The following is a 22,132-nucleotide window of genomic DNA, read 5'->3' as shown; positions in this document are numbered from 1 at the left end:
TTATATTTGGCTGTTCTAGTTGTACTTATAAAAGGAACACCACAAACTTCTGGTATTGGTGAAAGTGCATGTAATGTCCCAGTGGATCCAGAAATTACAAATGTCATGCTTCAGCACTAGCCATTTAATGCAGAAGCGCCAGCCTCCACTGCAGGTCTGTTTCGACAAGTATAGAAGTCTGCCCACATTTACGGATATTTTGCATCACTTTTATATTCTAACAGAAAACAGCTTAAAAGGGTTGTATGTGTCTACTTCGTGTTGTTGTGCAGTATGCCAGTGTGTTATTCTCATTGTGTAGTGAAAGGTTGGTTTTCGTAGTGTGTGTACAGTTTTGCATGTCTAAAATTATCCTATCATAATGAAAATCTGCAGTGATACTTTTTAATGTGCATAGAGTGCAACCATTTACAGCTACAGTATGTCCAGGGAAAACATGGGAAAGGCGGGAAATGGAAATTCAAGATGATGAGCAAAACGAGAACAAGGTGAAAGCAGAAGCTAGTGTTTTGACAAGTGGACTTGTCGAACTGTTGAAAGTAGTTAAAAGAAACTGCATAAGGTTTTCTCTGTGGCTGATGCATAGTGCACCGTGCCTGTCGCTGTGCTTGCTTGGACGTGTTGTTTGTGCTACGATGGACTGCTTTGCAACAGTGGCTAAAGCGCTTGACAGCTCACGTTGATTCATGTGTACACTACGCCTTGAAGAAAACAAGTCCACTTGCTGAACCTTTGGCTCCTGCTCTCACATTGTTCTCGTTTTGCTTACAGTATGTCCACTAATATGTAAAGGGGGCCTGAAACACTTTTTATCAAAGTCGCGAAAGGCATTTGACAATAAAGTGCACCATTTTAGAAATATTTTACAACAAAAAGTATTCCATTGTGTTCAGTACAAGCGCAGTTATCGACAATCAAAGATAGCCCTTCATCCCTTCAGCTGTGCTCCTGCAATGGCTTGCACTGCGGCGGCTACAGTGGATAGGGCAGTGCCCAGAATGCTCTGCCCACTGAGTGTCGCCGTGGCACGCAGATTAAATTTGGTTATTTAGGTTCACGTAGACACCATTACTTATGATTTTGGTGCCTTTGACATGCCAAACTTGGAAGCTGTCCCTCAACTTACAGTTGAGTTACTATAGGTTTATGTGCTGCAACGGCGAGCACTATCGCTATGGCATTGAACGTCTTGAAAGTAGATAAAAGAAACTGCATAAGGTTTTCTGTGTGGCCTATACATAGTGCACCATGCCAGTCGCTGTGCGGGCTTGGACATGTTGTTTGTGCTACGATGGACTGCTTTGCAACAGTGGCTAAAGCGCTTGACAGCTCACGTTGATTCATGTGTACACTACGCCTTGAAGAAAACAAGTCCACTTGCTGAAGCTTTGGCTCCTGCTCTCACGTTGTTCTCGTTTTGCTTACAGTATGTCCACTAATATGTAAAGGGGGCCTGAAACACTTTTTATCAAAGTCGCGAAAGGCATTTGACAATAAAGTGCACCATTTTAGAAATATTTTACAACAAAAAGTATTTCATTGTGTTCAGTACAAGCGCAGTTATCGACAATCAAAGATAGCCCTTCATCCCTTCAGCTGTGCTCCTGCAATGGCTTGCACTGCGGCGGCTACAGTGGATAGGGCAGTGCCCAGAATGCTCTGCCCACTGAGTGTCGCCGTGGCACGCAGATTAAATTTGGTTATTTAGGTTCACGTAGACACCATTACTTATGATTTTGGTGCCTTTGACATGCCAAACTTGGAAGCTGTCCCTCAACTTACAGTTGAGTTACTATAGGTTTATGTGCTGCAACGGCGAGCACTATCGCTATGGCGTTGAACGTCTTGAAAGTAGATAAAAGAAACTGCATAAGGTTTTCTGTGTGGCCTATACATAGTGCACCATGCCAGTCGCTGTGCGGGCTTGGACATGTTGTTTGTGCTACGATGGACTGCTTTGTGACAGTGGCTAAAGCACTTGACAGCTCACTTTGATTCATGTGTACACTACGCTAAGCAACACGCAAATGTGATGCTTGTTGAAGTTGTGTGTCTTGCAGTAACAGATGCAGTGCATTTTTATCACTGTCACCCACATTGCAGTCAACAACTGCACAGCAGTGCTGCCATTTCCAATTATTTTGAGCAAATGGCTTTTAAAGTGTGTTTCACACAACTTCCACAATTGCAAACACGATGAGCACTGCGTGTCTGCTTGTGTTCAAGTGAGTCTATTTGTGCAGAAATTCTGTACACAAATACAAAGATGCACTGAAACACGCAGATGCACACTGCGGTATCGGTTGCCATGATCTTCTGCCATGATCTTGTGCTATGATCTTGTGCTGCGTAGATGCCAGCATAACTCGAGCAAACGATGGTTGCCGAATACCGTTAGTACAAAACTCGATTTTTGTGTCATGACTTTGAACACAACGTTAAAATTCAATACAGTTACACTTCTTTAGCGGTTCATATATTTCCAGAAAATGTAATATTTTGGCACCAATGTTCAGTACATCACCAAACTGTAATCATATGGTACGTTTTCTGGCCGCTAGATCCCAGGTAAACAAGAAAAGGTGCAAGGCGCGCACCATTGCAAACAGTAGCCGCCCGCTGCAGCAGTTTCCCCTCAATACTCGCACGCCCGTTTCGCATTAAAAAAAAGAGTGTGTACTCAGTTTCCTATTCTGGTGCCAGCTAATCTCCTCGTAGGCCATCGCACTGCGCATTGACAGCACCATTGGAAGCCTACTGCACACTTTCAATATGCAATAATCCAAACGTGCTCCCGTTCCCTGCTACATGCGACGCAAAGTCATGGTGGCATCATATCCACTCTATTCCAGCATCGGCCACCAGCTCGATTTCATTTCAGTTTCCTATTGCAGTCTTAAAATGCTGCGCAATAGGAAAATGGCAACGTGCGTCTCAGCTCTCTCAGGCCTCACCAGCTGGACGTGCACCGACGTCTCATGCCGCAATGATGCACGCCATGCAGGCACGTCAAAACTTCCTGCCAAAATTCCCTGCTCAAAAAAGCTGCTGACCCAGGCAGAATTTAAGGAGCGCAAATGAACGGGCGCACTAGAAAGTAAATAGAGCATGTGAGCAATGGCTGAAATGCATCTCCATGTGCTAGCAGTGGCAGCACAGACTACAACGCATGTGCAAAAAGTAATCTGCGGTAGCCATGTGATGCGCTTTTTGCCATTGCCTCATCAACAGCTCAGGCAAAGGAGGGCATATTCTAAAGGCCACTGTTAAAGGAGCTCTTTGTGCTTGCAGCAACCATTTGCAGCTGCTGCCAGAAGCGTTTGCTCTATGCACATGTGCTGATCGTCTTTGGCTGAGCTTTGTTTCTTTAGTAAGAAATAATTGTGTTAGAGAGTGCTAATTGGTTGCACGTGGTGGTAGTTCATCATGCTTGGAAATCGCTGGACCATGGCATGACTACCAAGTTTGTTCCTGGCAATGGTGAGACAACAGCGATCGTGGCGTGCTTCAAGAAACAAAGCTTGGCCAGTAACACTAGTCGTGCGTGCAGGAAGCAAACGATTCTGACTAGAGCTGCTTCATTGCTGCAAGTGCAAAGAGCTCCACCAGCATCGACTGTTGGAAGCATAGCACTTTTGCCAAAGCCGTCAATAAGGCAATAGTCAAATGTGCACCTGAAGGCCACCGTAGATAACTTTTGCGCATGCTGTGTAGCACATGCTGCTGACACTAGCACACAGAGATACAGTTAAGCCGCCGCTTGCATGCTCCGTTTACTTTCTGGGGCACTTGTGCATTTGCCAAAGGCACAAAAATGACAGTCTGCGTCTCAAGCCGCTCAGGCCCCACCAGCTCAGCACGCGTAGGTGTCTCGTGCTGCAACCATTCGCGCTATGCCTCGCATTATGTAGTTGAATCCGTTGCACTTCACTACCACAGTTGAGGCTGTCAAATTTTTTAGTGTCTTCTTATCGTACATTTTCCCAGTTGATTTTTTTTTTACTGAATTTTTTTTTATCGAGAACGTATGAACGAGGTTCTACTGCAGTTGTATGAGCGTGCCATTGCACCATCATGTGCAGATTAGATGGCAGAGGTTTCGTGAAGCCATAGGAAAGCATCACCAACCTTTATAGTGACGTTACATGTTTCCTGCTGCTTAGAAGTGAGTAATATTTAGCTTGGGTCTTCACGAAACCGTTGTCTTGCAACTAGTATGATTTATTTTTCATGCTCAAAAAGTGTTGCAGGGCTCCTTTTAAAACCCGCCGTGGTTGCTCAGTGGCTATGGTGTTAGGCTGCTGAGCACGAGGTCGCGGGATCGAATCCTGGCCACGGGGGCCGCATTTCGATGGGGGCGAAATGCGAAAACACCTGTGTACTTAGATTTAGACGCACGTTAAAGAACCCTAGGTGGTCAAAATTTCCGGAGTCCCCCACTACGGCGTGCCTCATAATCAGAAAGTGGTTTTGGCACGTAAAACCCCATATATTAATTAAGGGCTCCTTTTAAGAGGCTCTGAACCACCTGTTGGGGTGGTTCAGGGCCATTCAAACGACACCATTCAAACGCCTAAGGACCAGTCAGTGATAAAACCCGCATGACTATGAGAATAATGACCAACGAATTTGAATGAATGGTGAAAGGCATTTGAATGGTGTTATGTGTTGGATAGTATGATAGTAAAGCGTAGATGGTACTTTTTATGTCTTTTTTCTCCCCGTTGGCTTGGTAATGACTGTGATCGATGAATTGCCTCCTGTGCTGCTCCACGTGTGGTTCTTGTTTGCTGATTTGATCTATTGTGCCAGATATGACTCCTGAGTGGTCGATGGATTGCTGTATTTTACTTCTAATGTTTCGTGTGTGGTTCGCCTTGGGTGTCCTACATAAGGCAGGCGTGTTACGGAAATAAGCATAGTTGTAAGTGGCGTCGGTCCGGTCCTGTCGTTTGTGTTCTTCTGCCCTGTTCTATTGCGCCTTACTCTTTACTCATTCAAGCATGAACCAACTAGCCCAAGCAAGAGTTTTACTATCTTTTCAACAGAAGCCTGCTCCTCACTCCTTTCTGGATGCTTTATTTCGTAATATAGCAGATTCTTATATGCGGCAGCTATTGGCCAATGGATGACATCAATCTAGAAAGTTGTTTGGATAAGTGCGTTTCTTCCTACTATTACTGCGTATATTTATTGATGCAGTTTAATGAACAGGCTGAAGTAAGCGGATATCTGCTTTCTAATTTTGATAATAATTACGTGCTACTGGAAGAAGCCGACTATCGTCTGCTCTCACTAGGCCACAGTCGCCCGCGTAGGCATTAAACTTTGGCCACCCTGCATATCGACGTCATAGCTACCAGGTCTCGCTAATTTCGACTAGTTTTGAACACTCAAATAGCCTCGAACCACGCAAAACTTAAGGTTAGACCACATGCGCTTGTGGTTTCGCCTGCCGCAGTGGCTTAGCGGCTATGGCGTTGCACTGCTAAGTACAAGGTCACGGGATCAAATCCTGGCCACAGCAGCCTCATTTTGATGGGGGTTAAATGCAAAAATACCCGTGTCTCATGCATTGGGGGCACATTAAAGATCCCTTGGTAGCCAAATTAATCCGTAGTCTACCACTACAGCATGTCTCGTGATGAAATTGTGGTTTTGGCACGTAAAACCCCAGAATTCATTCATTCATCACCACATGCTCGCTTGCCAGTGTGCACTCACTCCTGGCTGTTCCTGGTTAGACGCCTTGGCAGACTTCGCCTTGTAATGAGCTACAGTCTACGCTCATTACAATGGACTCATGTATAACAGACTTTCAGATATAATGGACTATATTTCAGCCTTAGCTTGTTCTACCTATTTTATTGTCGGCCAGTTGTCGGCCAGTTGTCGGCCTGTGTCGACACAGGTCGACAACTGACTTGCGAGCATCAGCCGATGATCACGGCTCAATATCGCACGTGTGAGGGAGAAAGGCAGGGCGGAAACACACCGTCTTCTTTTGCGCGTGAAGTGTTCGGGGGGGGGGGGGGAGATAGAGAGAGAGGGCGGTTCTACTCCAGCGGTGCGGCCACCATATCTTGAAAGCGATCTGCAATGTGGACAAAGTGCACCCAGTGCCAGTAGCTTTGTATGCGCTGTGCTTTCCACGTTTAGTTGGTGAAGAAGTGAGAGACAGCACGAAGATCAAATTGCTTGCTGCTGCTGCCACACTTATCATGCTTAATTTGCCATCGCAATTGATGCTTCACCTTTCGGGCAAAACTACGACTCTTTTTTTTTCTTTTTTAGTTTTTTTTTTTTTTTTACTTTAGATGTTTGTCACTCGCTTTTTGCAATAAAGTTGTTAGACATTGCGACAAAAGTTTCGGAAGTGAGACGTTTCGGATATTACCAACTTCGGACAAAATGCACCTTTTTTGTCAGATTATCAGGGTCTGTTGTAACGAGAGTCGACTGTATTGATAGCGCTTCATAATGCGCAAGTTGGATGTGGCTACTGTCTGTTGGTCAAGCTGGTGCAGGATCTAGCTGGCCCACACCGCACAGCATAGTCACACAGGAGCATATGAGCACGAGCATGCACTCTAGCCCTGTCATGCAAAAAGCAAACGCTGCAGTTGCTTGTAGCTGCGGTCTGCTATGTACCATAGATATCGCGGCCACCGACGAGTCCACTGGCTGAGGGCGCTGCGCTTGGTGCATCGTAGGCACCAGAATCAGAAGTAGTGATGTCTATGGGAACATCCAAAATCAAGTTTGAACTGTGCACCATGGTGACGTTCAGTAGGCGAAGTGTTGTGGGCACACCCCGCTCCACTATAACCTTTGCAGTGCAACTCATTGTGCAAATCATTGAAGAAGTAGAAGAAAAATTGCAAATGGTATGTTTGATTGCCAATAATGCTACTCCTGCTGAGATCATTTGAGAATGTTTTGCAGTGAAATATTTCTGAAATAGTCTAATTTAACTTCAAATGCATTTCTCAACTTCAATAAAAAGTGGTTTAGGGCCCCTTTAAGAAAAAGATGGTTTGGCTTAGAGAGAGTTGGGAATATGAATATTGAGAATTCTTCAACTTGTTGAACGCTACAACTTTCACAGGGAATTGTGACTTTTTAATCTCACCTTGCAGGTATTGAGAAGCAAACTGAGCTATTCCACAATAACCATTTCAAATGATTAGCATATGAAAGAAATGCGTACAATAAGATGACCATTTAGTCATTGTGCTATTTAAAAATAAAAAATAAATAAAGGATCGACATGAAAACTAATGACCATTTTGGAAAGCTGGAACAGAACTTTGTCGCTGCCTCAAATTGCGTCATTCCATCCCTATAACAAAAATGCGTAGGAGGCACCTCTTCCATTAACTTTAGAAAGCAGCCACATATTATAAGTGGTGTGATGTATAATGGAGCCACTTATCATAAACTGTTGCTTCATGCATCTTAATCTTAGTGTCCATAATGTGTGTGACCACAAATGTGTGCTCTTCAGTTGTAATAAGCGCACACTCTTTTATTAGACATGTTGGCAAAATAACAGTGTGCTGTTAGGCATATTTGCTGCTTTTTTTGTTTTCAATCATTAAAAAGTTTACAAATGAATATTTGCACCATAAAAAACTTGATCTATAGCGAAAGCCTTATTGAAAAACTGGTGACTAGATTTAGCCTGCACTAAAGTTTTGGCTTTAATCAAAATCTTAATCACTGCCTTCTCTTTTTTTTTTCTTGAATATAACTTTTTCTTGAATTTCTATGCATATTTATATCTGTTTAGAACTGCATGGCATGGCAGTCCCTTTTCCTGTTTCTACACTGTTATATTTATGCGCAGGTATGCATGACAGGCAACTTTACGTGCAACATAGTGGCAGCATACAGTCTGAAGTTTTTGGAGCACATTCGCAGTTGATTGATCCTCACAGGAGCAACTTGCTACAAGTGGAATGGAAGCCCTATGTCGCCTCAGGTAGGGAACATTCTACCAAAATATTCTCACATTAAAGGAATAGGATCATACAGGAGGCCTTCCAACCAGTCTCTTCATAAAACTCAAGCAGTACCTGAATGGAGTTTCAGAGTGAACTAATTGCATTGGAGGAAAAAAAAGAAGAGCAATACCTCTTAATGGCCCCTCACCAGGCCACACAACAAACTTCGGTTATAGACTGGAAGCTGTTATGTGTCCTCTAGGGAGGATTCTGCCGCAAAAAATTTTCAAATTAGCTCATTAATAGCCAAGATAGACATATTTCAGGCCTGCAAACCCATGAATTCAGGTGGTTAGCTTCACCACAAATATAGACACCCTGTCCACTTGCCCCATGTAGCCTCTGCAAGCAAAATTCCTTCCCTGCGTTCTCCCATACCGGAGCTCAATTGCATGACGCATACGTCACAGGTGCCGGCTTCATTTTTGTTTTCTCCTCACTTCCTTGCAGTGCGGGGCACTTCCGCTGTTGGCGTTGCGTGTGAGCTGTTGTGATTGTCTCATTTCGCACAGCACACAATTTTGCGCTCTGTGCACGAGGACACCTGACTAGCGTATAAGTCAGTGCTGCACCAACACTGAGGCAGACACAAGGGGATCACAGAGCACAAGAAAATGACATAATTTCGGTGTCTGCGCATGCGACTGCACGATATGGGAACAAGCAGATGAAAAGGAAGTTCATCTTGCTGCGGCGTGAAGTAAAACATAAAACACGCAGACATTTGGTTTGTGTGTTTTTATTATTTCTCTAAGCTTTAATTCGTTTATTCAAGCAACATATTACACAAATAACAGATATTGCCTTGAATAATTCTTGAAGTAACATGTCACAACGAGCGACGTCACAGCACAAACACGTGTACGTAGGTGCGTTAGCATGTGTACGTCATCCTCCGGCTTTGAGTGTGGCGGCCGCGAGGAGAAGGCCAAACGCCGTTCGGTTTGAAATTTCAAATGTGTCCGCGGCCCGTAGCAATATAATACTTTGCAGACACGATCGTTATCAAGCATTGTATATGCACTATGCTTGTCAGCTCAAAATGGCCAGACCTGTTGAGGGGTCCTTTAACCATATAGATACTTAAAAAATATTTGATTTTCTATCTAAATGTGCAAAATACACTGAGAATAAGCGTAATCAACGAAAAGAAAAAAAAAATATTTTGCAGAAGGTTTTTGAGCAATAGGAGCAAAACAGTAGACAAAAGACTGGAAATAGGCTTCGCCCCAAGCCAACTGTGGCTTTGTTTGGAATTTGTACAGACAGCTCTCATCATGTGGGACCTATTCATGTACATTTCATCACATGTATGATTTCATTTGCAAAATTTTCTTCGCAACAAAGTGAGTTATTGGCACACAGAAAACAATGATAGACTTGTAGAAATGTATCGATTTAGCTCGACTTAATATTTTTCTTTAGTTGCCCTTCAGCATTCAGCTCACATTGCTTTGTCCTTGTTTACATTTCATTTTTTGTGACACTTGAAACCATGAAAAATTATGGCAGTTTCAAATAGGCATAGGAAAAGGCATCCCCATACCTGCCAGCTATCCCGAATTTTCTGTAAAGTTTTAGAATATGGCTCTTTCTACGATTTTATCAATGTTGCGTCGAGTTTAACAAAAATAAAATCTGTTTGCGAGAACGTTTTCCTTGTTGGTCTCTAAGTCTTCTGATGGTGAAATGACGCAAGAGGGGTACTTGCTCCGAGCAGCTTATTTGGACAAGTTCCTGAAGCATGTGAAATAGGCAACAGCAAAGTTGCTGTGACCTAAAAACGATATGTGTCAGTTTATGCTAGTCGAAGTTTACTGCTGCTTGTGTGCTGCTTCTAAAGGTAGATCATTGTTAACAAAGTGTGTGTGTATCCAAGAAATGGCATGTGCTCAGGGCAAGCTTAAATGCCTGCTATTCCCCCTTCCCCCCGTAGTGTTGTGTCTGCAGGATTTCTCAGAATTTTAAAGCCGGTATGCAAGCAACTGTTCGTGCGAGAATGTAACATTTCTCTACTCAACATACAGGAGCAATTTTGGAGTGATAGCCGTTATATGTGCTTTTAACTGCCATGAATCTACCCATAGCCATTGTAATAAAACATTGCACAGGTTTTCTTAATGCTTTAATAATGAAACATGTAAATACCCCCAAGAAATATTTATTTTCTATTAAATTTGTAAAACACATCGGGAATAAGCATAATAATAAAAAAAAAGAAAAGAAATATTTGTGGAAACTTTTTCAGCAATGGGGAACCAGCACTGTAGGTTCGAACTTGAGTTACTGTATGTGCTACCAAGGTAGGACTGTGCATTGTTTAGTAGTACAAAAAAAAAAAATGGCCAGTGGTAGTACAATGGGGGATATGTGCAAAAGCTGTTAAAGAAAGCTTGAAGGCAGTCGTTATTCCTTTCTGGTTGATTGCCACAACTAGAGAAGTCGTAATATAGCCCTATTCTATTACTTTTCATAAAATCTAAGAGCATAAGTGACGACGACGTTGAGTTCAGGCAGGCGTGAGCGCATGCTGTTTCATCTATTATTTCTACAGCTTCTTGGAACAAGATATCCTTGTGCATTTGATTTTATTGAAAGCAAAACTAGGAATAACCGATAACATGTTTCTGGTACAAGAAGAATATATACAGCCGGCAATTTTTTTGGGAGCACTAAGAGTAATATTAGTGCCAGACAGCATAACTGCCTCTCAGAGTTTCCAGCGGTGTGACCCTTTTGGAGTGCCTGATGACAAAACGAAAAGGCAGCAAATGACATTGTGAATTATACCATCTCTTATCGAACATAGACTATGAACACTTCATGTTTACTGTAGAAATAGCGCATTGATGCTGCACCAGCATGTCGCTGCAACGGTGGCACAAACTTCGACGTTCTTGGTTATGCAGCTTCTATTTCAGGCAAAATGATGCCCACTTGAGTAAAGTGACGAGTAATGTTCATTTTATTAAAAGCGATGTACATGGTCAAGTATTTAGCACCAACGAGAGTTCCGATGTAAATCAAGTTCAGCTGCAGTGCACAGCTACCGACAGTGCACACTGAACCAGCTTGGCTGCACTCGCATCACAGCTGGTGGCACCACAAATATCAGCATATTTTCTTTGTGTGAAATCGGCAACACTGGTAGCAAAACATTGCGGCTTGGGAGCATCAGCTACAGATTCGAAGTGAACCAGGCAAGGCCTAGTGACAATATTGGTGGCAGGCGGTCAGTGGTGAGGCTGCTGCCAACACTAGAGCATAGCTGCGACCACTCCTCTGTCATTGAATGGCCACATTGCTGTGCCACAGGGAGATCTCGCAGGGAGATCCTCTGTGTGACAGGGAAATCTCACTTTTTGCCAGTAAGACTGCTGTCGGCAGGTGGTCTATGAACTGCAAACACCATGCAGGGAGTTGCCGTGGCACGAACGCGAATGCACCTTTAATTCCGGCACCGTAGAGACCATAAGTGATTCCTAAGAACTCAACCTTTCTCTGCTTATAAAGGAACTGTCTCTAATAGTGTCAGGAATATGCAGAAATGAAGGAACTGTTGCTTCATGAGCCTAAAGAATTCAGTGAAAAACAAACCAGGTGACTACTACAATGAGTAAAAGCAAGTGCTCCTTGTACAATAGAAACTTACCCGTTTTGACATTTGTCAAGATGCTACTTTTCCACATAGCATGGGCATCACTATGGCTAGAATTTGACCCCAACAAACCTTCATAATATTTATTTTGCGTGATCTGATTTGCAAAAGTTGGGCACCAGGAGCCAGGTGTATATTTTGTATATTTTAGGTTTTTTTAACTCTCAGTACTTATGCTAAACATAGAAAATTATTACTTTCATTCGTGTTTCGTAAGTTGGTGATTTGAAGTTTCACATAAGAATTCACAAAATTTATCTTAGTAATTATTACTGCTGTACATTCATTATAAAAACACTAGTGATCTGACTATAATTTTATTTATCACGGTATTTATCCCTTACCACTTCCAGTGCCTTGCTACCTATCGTAAACTGCTGTTCTCTTCCGAGACTGTTAAACATTACTTTAGTTTTCTGCAGATTAATTTTCAGACCCACCCTTCTGCTTTGCCTCTCCAGGTCAGTGAGCATGCATTGCAATTGGTCTCCTGAGTTCTCCATCAACTTTTATCCCCATTTCTTCCCCCTCCAGGTCTCTGATTACAGGAGGTATTCAGAAACCTGGAGGGGGAAGAATTGGGGATAAAAGTTGAGGAGAATACCTTAGCAACTTGTGATTCGCTGATGATATTGCCTTGCTTAGTAACTCAGGAGACCAATTGCAATGCATGCTCACTGACCTGGAGAGGCAAAGCAGAAGGGTGGGTCTGAAAATTAATCTGCAGAAAACTAAAGTAATGTTTAACAGTCTCGGAAGAGAACAGCAGTTTACGATAGGTAGCGAGGCACTGGAAGTGGTAAGGAAATACATCTACTTAGGGCAGGTAGTTACCGCGGATCCGGATCATGAGACTGAAATAATCAGAAGAATAAGAATGGGCTGGGGTGCGTTTGGCAGGCATTCTCAGATCATGAATAGCAGGTTGCCATTATCCCTCAAGAGAGAAGTATATAACCAGCTGGTGTCTTACCAGTACTCACGTACGGGGCAGAAATCTGGAGGCTTACGAAAAGGGTTCTACTTAAATTGAGGATGATGCAACGAGCTATGGAAAGAAGAATGATAGATGTAACGTTAAGGAATAAGAAAAGAGCAGATTTGGTGAGGGAACAAATGCGAGTTAATGATATCTTAGTTGAAATCAAGAAAAAGAAATGGGGGCATGGGCAAGACACGTAATGAGGAGGAAAGATAACCGATGGTCATTAAGAGTTACGGAATGGATTCCAAGGTGAAGGGAAGAATAGCAGAGGGCGGCAGAAAGTTAGGTGGGCGGATGAGAATTAAGAAGTTTGCAGGGACAACATGGCCACAATTAGTACATGACCGGGTTAGTTGGAGAAGTATGGGAGAGGCCTTTGCCCTGCAGTGGGCGTAACCAGGCTGATGATGATAATGATTATGATGACATTGTGACTGCTACGTCCTGAAATAAGATGTTAAAACATAAAGGCACTTAAAATGAGCACATTTCTAGTGGTAACGAAACAGTTAATCAAAAAGGGTTAAAGAAGGGCTTTATCAGCATTGTGCTGGAAAGGATGTCTAAGCTGCTCTTGATTTCTTGAATACCTTTTTCACACATATGACACTGTTCATACCTATGAATGCATCATCCAGGGGCTATAAAATCTATGATTAATGTCTTTAGTAGGTATTTCTTTTTTAGGGGGAAGTTTAATGGCATGCTGACAAAAACATATGTCCAGGTCACCTGTTTTCGTATGAGTACCTCTGGAGAGATAATCCAACCTGTAGGCATGAAAGTGCCAGGCATAAAAGTGGCATATGCCAGTGATTGCATATAAAATGACACCATGTATCTGGAGGTACGCAGCGTTTCGCTCCAGACTTGCTAAAAAAAAATGTTGCTCATTGTTGTCAGGAAAGTATGACCCTTGTGCTTACCAAATTGTAGCATAGTAAGCATACCTTTTTGTTGTGGTTGTACTCTTCATGTAATTTCAAATGGGGAACCACATTTATTAGCTCTTTATGCATTTTTCCAAATCAATTGAAAATTTCTATTGAAGGATTGTAAAAAATTGATAGTTCAGATAATGTACTGGCAGCAAAGCAAACATACCTTTCAGTGACAGCGTGTATTTAATTGTCTCCCAGATATCGTAAGGGTGTGATCAAAGCTGGAAGCTACATAAACATGTAGCTGAAAATGTCTGTCCTTACAAGATGGTTTATAAATACATATGTATCATTAAGAGTAGGTATGGGAGTGGGTTTTAGAATAAGTTTGGATAGGGGAAGAGTGTAGATTATAGAGAGTAGTGTGAAAGTAGTAGCTAAATGCATTTGTCACTTAACACGGTTGCGAATTTGAAGGAGTATGAACTAACCACACTACCAAAAAATTTTACTTTGCAGCACCTAGCCGAACACCAATCATCAACACTGGCAATAAAGCAGCACCTCCAATGCTGGAAGAATCTAGTTCTTCCAGGAAGGCACTCATGATTAAAGATGACATTTTAGACTACCCTTTTGGTAAGTTGAGCTGTGCCGCATGATGTTTGTTCTCTGCTCTACATTCAGCCCCTAAATTTTTGTTGCTCTCTTGTTTTGTCTGCAGTTTATGTGTTGGGAATAATTGTCAATGAACTAGATTAGATAAGAACTGCCATTGACAATTTCAGGACAGTGGCTACCTCTGTGATGTGTGCTGCATGAAAAATTAGAGTGGCAATTATAAAGCTGCTTTAGCTGTTTAACAGCTAGCAGTTTTTTGCTGGAGTATTGCATGGCATGCCAATTTGTTGGTGTCTTTCTTTCCTGATGTCTCTTTGTCTTGGGAGAAACCAGTTTATTTTCTATTAGTCTAACATGATTATGACGTGGCGTTCTACTCATGGCTTTAACTCGTGGCTTCTCTTTTTCATCCAGACACTGGCTACTATCTCTACAAGGGTGTTGATTTAGATAATGATTCAGTGCTATTGTGCGAGAAAGAGGAAGTGGCCGAAACCTTCAATGAACACATTGTTAAGTCTTTGCGCTTTTGGTGGTAAGTTCACCTCATCTTGATTCTCAAATGAAAATGTTAATCTTTGTTTTTACTGTGCTGGAAAATTTTAAAAAAAAATGAATTGACACACTGTTTTAGAAATTGAAAACTCATTTACTTCAAGAGTTGGAGACATAATAGCAGTGTCTGGACAAATTCAATCCGAAATTTCCCCATAACATACTGTGCTGCCTCGACAAAGTGGTACACTGTTCAACTAATTCATCCCCCCTCTGGTAATAAGGTAATGTGAATGTTTTTGTTTGTAATAATGACATTCATTCACATTGTGTGCTTTTGTGAGGATCTGAGTCGTTTGTGTGTGTGTGTGTGTGTAAGTGCATTCTGTTTCTGTGCATGTCTCTCGATATGTCTGTATGTGGATGTGCAAGCACACATGCTGGTTTGTTCATTTCATCCATGCGCACCTTCACTCGATTCTCCTTTTGTTCATTCTTCAGGAGATGGGGCATAAATTCTCTATGATGTGGTGCCAGGGTGTCTACCAACCGGGAAGATTGGGAATACTCAAGGATTTTAAATAGTCTGGAAATACTCGGGGAAAACTCAGGGAATTTCTGCTTCTATCAGGGGAAATTAGCTGTAATTTTATTGAAAGGGAACAAAGGGCACGCTAATGCTCGCTAGAGGAATCATAAGGAATCGACTTTGACGCCGTGTCGTCGGTTCGAGGAGTTTGCAGTGTACGGTCAACGCCTGGTTTGTGGGACATGCCCGATAATTCGGATGGCTTCGCGGCACCACCATGTACCCTATAGAGTCCATGTATAAGAAGGTCTGAAATTTTGGACGCGGGAACCCTTCGCCATCCAATTTTCTGTACTTTAACAGATGGCGAACAGAGACAACGTTTCGGGAGATATAAGATAGCGATCGTACAATCTGAAAGTTCAGTAAAAAATCGGGAGTCTCCTGGGCTAATTGGGAGGTTTGGCATGTATGCAGAAGGGACAAGTTAGTTATATGCAGAGAAAAAGAAAATGTGTGTATATATATAATATATATATATATTATATATGGATCGGCGCACGCGCAGAACATCTGCACTGCTTGCCGACCCCGAGCCAAAGAGGAAGAGCCTTCTTCTTTTTGCACCCTAGTAACCCCGCTGTTAGGTGGCGTTAGCAGAGCAACACTTGCGCCATCTCACGTACTACCCTGCAAGCGTACCGACTGCCGCAGTAAAGCCACATGGCGAAGCCGGATTACAGGAGATGGGAGCTATGTGAGAAAACAACATATCAGGGGATGTGTGAGAGTCTCGCATCCCCACAACCCTGACATTTTCAACCTGAACGACCACCCTTTGCATCTAACTAGAGTCATGAAGCATCGTATAAATACCGGTGATGCGGCACCTGTTCACCAACGTTCATACCGGCTGTCGCCCTCTGAGCGACAAGTTATCTGGAGAGAAGTTGCCAAAATGCTTGCAAAAGGGATTATTAAACACTCTTCCAGCCCGTGGGGTTCCTCTATTGTTCTCGTAAAAAAGAAGGATAACTGCTGGCGATTCTGGGTGGACAATCGTCATCTAAACACGATCACCAATAAAGATATATATCCACTTCCACGCATTGACGATGCTCTGGGTTGTCTTCCCGGTGCCACTTATTTTTCATCAATAGACCATCACTCTAGATGTTGGCAAATTGCTGTTGATGAAATGGACCATGAGAAGACCACATTCGTCACACCTGATGGCCTATATCAGCCTGTGCAATGCTCGGGCGACCTTTGAACGGACGATGGTCATGCTCTTGCCTAGCTTGAAATGGTCCATCTGTTTGTGCTACTTGGATGATGTCATTGTAGTCTCTCCACCTTTTGCAACACAACTTGAACGACTTTTATCTGTTCTTTCTGTTTTTCACACCGCTGGCCTCTAGCTCAACTCGTCCAATTGCCACTTCGGTCATCGCCAAATAACCATGCTTGAACGTCTCGTTGATTCATCAGGCATTGGCCCCAACCCCTCTAAAGCTCGTGTAGTGCAGAATTTCCCCTTGTGAAGAAGGATGACCAGCAAAGCTGTGAATCTGGGCCCCTTAATGGAAAACTGCACCCCCAGTGTGAGTCAGCCAGGTATTGCAGTATATTGAGGATCGGCCCACGTGTGGGGAGTGCTTAACACTTACTTCACTTCTGCTGCAGGTCAGCCCGGTATTGTACTATCTTCGGGATCGGTCCACGTATGAAAAATTGTTGGTCTGTGTCCACGGAGACTAGATCTACCAGAACCTAGCCATAAACAGCTTCACTGTAAGAACTCTAGAATTGGCTGAATTTTGAAACCTCTAGTACAAATAATAAAGAAAATTTTTTTTTGAATTATGGGGCTTTAGGTGCCAAAACCACTTTCTGATTATGAGGCACGCCATAGTAGAGGACTCCGGAAATTTCAACCGCCTAGGGTTCTTTAATGTGCACCTAAATCTAAGTACGCGGGTGTTTTTGCATTTCACCCTCATCGAAATGCAACCACCGTGGCTGGGATTCGATCCTCATGCTCAGCAGCCCAACACCATAGCCACTGGGCAACCAGTTTGAGTTTTATTGCTATTTTTCATGTTTTTTTTAAAGCATGCTGCACACTATTGTAACACAAAATGCAACTTGGAAAGCTATAAATGCATTGCTACTTTTTGTGTTCTATATGTTAAAATAAATAGCATTCTTCAGCTACCGTGCACATTTTCTGTGACATGGTATATTGCCTAAGGCAGAGAGTAACACCAGAGCAATGGCAACAGCCCTTTTTGCCTTCTGCCATCACCCTTTCCCACTCTGCAGCTGTGGGAGACGAGGAGGGCAGGCACCTTCCCCGCTGCCGCTCGTGCCACTAGAGACAACACACATATAACGAATCAGCTTAAATAGCCACCAATCCTACTTCTACTGATGTGCTGCTTATTGGCTCTGTTCTCTACATAATTACTCAATGAGACAAGAAGTGCTACATAAGTATCACGACTGCAACAAATATATGCCTTCAAGCACATCATTCATGTCAGGAAAGGGAATAGCTTTCTAAATATAGTAGGGAAACTTTGAAGAGTTGGTGGAAGTTCATATTTGAAAAGGAGAGGCACTAACTAGACCAGAATGAAGAGGATCGCTAGACAAGCGAGCTCTGTGTTGTGATCATTTCTTCGTCTCCGTCTAGCTAGCACTGCTGCTTGCCAAATATGAGCTTACTAGAAATGTGTTAAAATCCTGACTGCAGCGGCCGCATTTCGATGGAGGCGAAATGCAGAAACGCCCATGTCCCGTGCATGGGAGCTCGTTAAAGATCCCCTGGTGGTCAAAATTAATCTGGGATCCCCCACTATGGCATGCCTTATAAGCAGACCATGGTTTTAGCATGTAAAACCCCAGAATTCACAGCATTCTAGAAGCTTAGTCGTTTGTCTTGTTTGCTTCTTCAGCCCTTTATCCCTTATATAGTACACAGTCGATTGGGGACATATCAAACTGGTATATTGAATTATTGCCTATATCGAACCACCCTTGGAAATCTCATATAAATGTATAGTACTGTACTATGCAGGTTTTGAACTCTCACTCACCGCCAGATTCAATATATTGATTGCTGTGCTGCGCCCCTGCAAGTGCACTTCTACTAACGGGACCGCTTCACTTCTCGTTTCATTGGAAATTTTATTCTGATGAAACGGCACTGTTTTTGCAGATGCTTGACTGAAGGGCAGGAGTAAGAATGAACGAGGTGTGTCTCTCAATACAGATGGCTCGTGTAGCAAGGGTCTTATTTGAACTCCATAATGACATTTGTTTTAGTAAGCTTCACTGCTATGAAGCCGTGTAATGTGGCGAAGCATATTGGATAGAATGACTGCTGTGCTGTGAACTGTACTACCTGTGGCCGTTTGTTATTGGAAAGAGGGTCACCATGCTGCTTCAAGAACACAAAAGGACTTATGGTCTAGTTTATGTGTTCCACAACAAAGCGTGGATGGCACTAAATTTTTTTCACATTGGGGCTCCAGGCATAGTATGTCAAACTGGATGTCTGGACTGTCGGGTTTTTCTTGTGTAGAGTTTTTGTGAATGGCATTTTAGGATTGTGTGAGCAGCCAAAATGAGTCTGTTCCAAATCCTCACTTAGACAGATTTTTATATTACAGTTTGCATTTAACAAAACCACCGCACGCCACATCTGCCCTTCATGGAAAGATTATCGCTGTAGCGGCGTGCAACTAATTGTTGTGTGACTCGCGGTCTCGCAGTCCAAGCTCAATGCATTTCATTCATGCTCACAGTGACACATCCGTGGAAATGGACTTGGGTGTTCTGCAGGCTGAATACCACTTTCAAATCTAATGGAGTCTGCCTTGTTGACTCGTTGCTGACATATGACGATCGGCTGTTTAAAGAGCATATTGTAACGACACGCGATCAAGCATGTTGATGCCTGATCTGCAGTGCAAGTGTGCTGATGGCAGCACGGTGCAATAGGCTGGTTTGCTTCATTTGTACCTTTTCCTGAATGAAAATGTGCAACAAGCACTTCGACGCGCATGAGGTGCACTGCGATGTCGCAGCTTGGCGATGCAGGTTAGTGTTGGCAATCAGTTCATCAAAAAACATACTGCAGCGCGAGTGCCTAGCGACATTCGTCTGCACAAAACAAAATATAAGTAAACTTTTGTACATTATACATGACCTTGGAGAAACAATATCGTAAATTCCCTACTTTAAAAATTATGTTATGGGGTTGTACATGCCAAAACCATGATTTGGTTATGAGGCACGTCATAGTAGGGGACTGGAATAATTTTGACTACCTGGGGTTCTTTAACGTGCACCCAATGCCCGGTGCACAGGCGTTTTTTCATTTTGCCCCCATCGAGATTTCGCTGCCGCAGTTTAGATTTGACCTCGCGACCCCATGCTTAGCAGCACAATGAAAATTCGTGCGTTTCACGACCTCAGGAGACTGTGGGGGACTTACAGAATTTTCTGATAAGCTTCAGATAGGCATATTTTATATTTCGAAATATTGATATTGTAATGACCTGGGATCGACAAAGATGCGGAGCAGCACCACCAAGAAATGCACTTTTTCAGTGGTCATAGAAAGCCAACAATGTCTTCTTGGTCTCCACACTTAATCTAAAAAGCCCACGCTACTTCAACCTTGTCCCCACTGGCACATACCCGCAGCAATATAGTTGTACCAAATATAGTTGTGCCATTTCCTCCCCCTCTAGAAAAGATAATCGTTCCGATGATAGAAGCTTGGAAAACAGCGATAAAAAACTACATAGTCTTGTCAGTCTTCATAGTACGGCTTCACATGAAGCACGTGAACGACCTCGGGTAAATGCTGTCGGCACTTTGAACAGTGAGAGCTGTCGGGAACAACTTCATAGTTGACGTCACTGATGCGTCGGAGAACGATGTGGGGCCCAAAGAATTTGCGCAGGAGCTTTTCAGAGAGCCCACGCTGATGAATAGGTGTCCAGAGCCACACTTTGTCTCCGATGTTGTATGTTACAGGTTTAATGCCGAAGATTGTAGCGTCTGGCGTCACAATCCTGTTGTTCGTGGATTTGCAGACGCGCAAGCTGCCTAGCTGCCTCTGCTTGTTGTGTGACCTCTTCAGCACCCGTCTCGTTGTCATCAAATTCATGAGGGGGCATTGCATCTGATGTTGTTGTAACCTGACGGCTGTATACGAGACTCAAGGTTGTCTTGCAATTGGTCTCTTGATGAGCCGTATTGTACGCAAAGGTGGCATAAGGTAAAACCTCTTCCCAGTTCTTATGCTCTACATCTATGTACATGCTTATTATATCAGGCAGTGTCCTATTGAGTCCTTCCGTAAGTCCGTTTGTTTGGGGGTGGTACGCCATTGTCTTCCGGTGGGCGGTACCACTTAGACATAGAATGATATCTGAAAACTTGGCCATGAATGCAGTACCTCTGTCCGTGACGACTACTGCGGGAGCGCCATGCCTTAAAACGATGGATTCGAGAAAAAATAGTGCCGCTTCATCTGCTGTTTCCCGTTGCAGCATATCGTATCAGCATATCGTGAGATAATCCGTGGCGACAATTATCCACCTATTGCTGGTAGCAGACGTTGAGAAAGGGCCCAGAAAATCCATGCCTACTTGTGCAAATGGTGTGGCTGGTACTTCAACAGAGTGCAGTAGGCCGGCTGGCTTGACGGATTGCGGTTTGCGACGTTGGCAATCCAGACATGTCTGAACGTGACGTTTAACGACCGCAGTAAGTCTCGGCCAGTAGTAATTCTACCGAATCCATGCCAGTGTGTGAGTGTAGCCCAATTGCCCAGCAGTCGGCTCGTGGCAGGCGTTAAGATTTCACGCCGAAGTGATGAGGGAACGAGTAACTAGTTGCTGCCGCTAGGCGAGTTCTTGTAGAGGACATTGCGGCGCACACAGTATGATGCCAGCCCTCTTGCAAATAGCCTTGGCATGCTGTTGGTGCGTCCTTCCAGGTAATAATCAATAAATGGCAGCAATTCACTGTCATCTTGTTGCTGGCATGAAAGATCAGCAGTGTCCACGAGTCCCAGAAAGACCATGTCGTCATCATCTTTTGCTGCCGGCTTAATAGGAGACCGAGAAAGGTAGTCGGTGTCTGCCTGCCATTTTTCTGACTGAACTCTTGGGAGTCGAAGACTCCAGTGTACAAGCCGGCTGGAAGGCTCTTTCAAATTAATGAGCTAGCAGAGCGAATGGTGGTCACTAGCGACGGTGAAAGACCAACCATACAAATACGGACGAAATTTCAGAATTGCCCATGCCATTGTGAGGCATTCTTTTTCAGTGGTGGAGTAGTTAGCCTCAGCTTGGGATAGTGTCCTACTGGCATAAGCGATCACCTTTTCACTGTATTGTATGAGCACTGCCCGTAGACCGACATTACTAGCGTCTGTATTCAGTATCATCGGGGCATCTTCATCGAAGTAAGCTAGCATGAGAAATGCTTGCATACATTGCTGGAGCTCATGAAATGCCCGCTGCTGGTCTTCGCCCCAAGTAAAAGGGATATCTTCTTTGGTGAGCGGTGTTAACGACCATGCAATGCACGAGAAATTCGGAATAAATCGCCGGTAATATGCACAGAGTCCCAGAAAACGTCACATGGCCTTTTTGTCTGATGGGATCGGGAAATCAGCGATGGCAGCAGTTTTATCCGGGTCAGGTCGGTCTCCTTAGCTACTGACGACGTGACCGAGGAATTGGAGCTCATGAAAACCAAAATGACACTTCTCAGGCTTCAAAGTGAGACAGGCAGAGCGTATTGCTTCAAAAACAGTTTTCAGCCTTCGGAATTGTTCGTCAAACGTTGCGGAAAATACAATCACGTCGTCCAGGTACATCAGGCATGTTTGCCATTTGAGTCCAGAGAGCACGGTGTCCATTAGACGCT

The 22,132-nt window shown here is 43.5% G+C and overlaps 1 protein-coding gene across 1 annotated transcript in view; it reads left to right on the top strand.

Annotated features, from left to right (window-relative positions):
• Nucleotides 1-22,132, top strand: part of LOC142566027 (eukaryotic translation initiation factor 2-alpha kinase 3-like) — a 93,714-nt gene that overhangs the window by 11,783 nt on the left and 59,799 nt on the right. Inside the window, exons 7-9 of the mRNA XM_075676722.1 lie at nucleotides 7,850-7,984; nucleotides 14,050-14,169; nucleotides 14,566-14,686. Of these exons, the coding sequence (XP_075532837.1) occupies nucleotides 7,850-7,984; nucleotides 14,050-14,169; nucleotides 14,566-14,686 (376 nt within the window). The remainder of the gene's footprint in view (nucleotides 1-7,849; nucleotides 7,985-14,049; nucleotides 14,170-14,565; nucleotides 14,687-22,132) is intronic.

The sequence above is a fragment of the Dermacentor variabilis genome, unplaced genomic scaffold (assembly GCF_050947875.1).
Source record: "Dermacentor variabilis isolate Ectoservices unplaced genomic scaffold, ASM5094787v1 scaffold_12, whole genome shotgun sequence".
NCBI lineage: Eukaryota > Metazoa > Arthropoda > Arachnida > Ixodida > Ixodidae > Dermacentor > Dermacentor variabilis.
The sequence above is the reverse complement of the archived record's forward strand: the minus strand, read 5'-3'. Positions and strand labels throughout refer to the sequence as shown.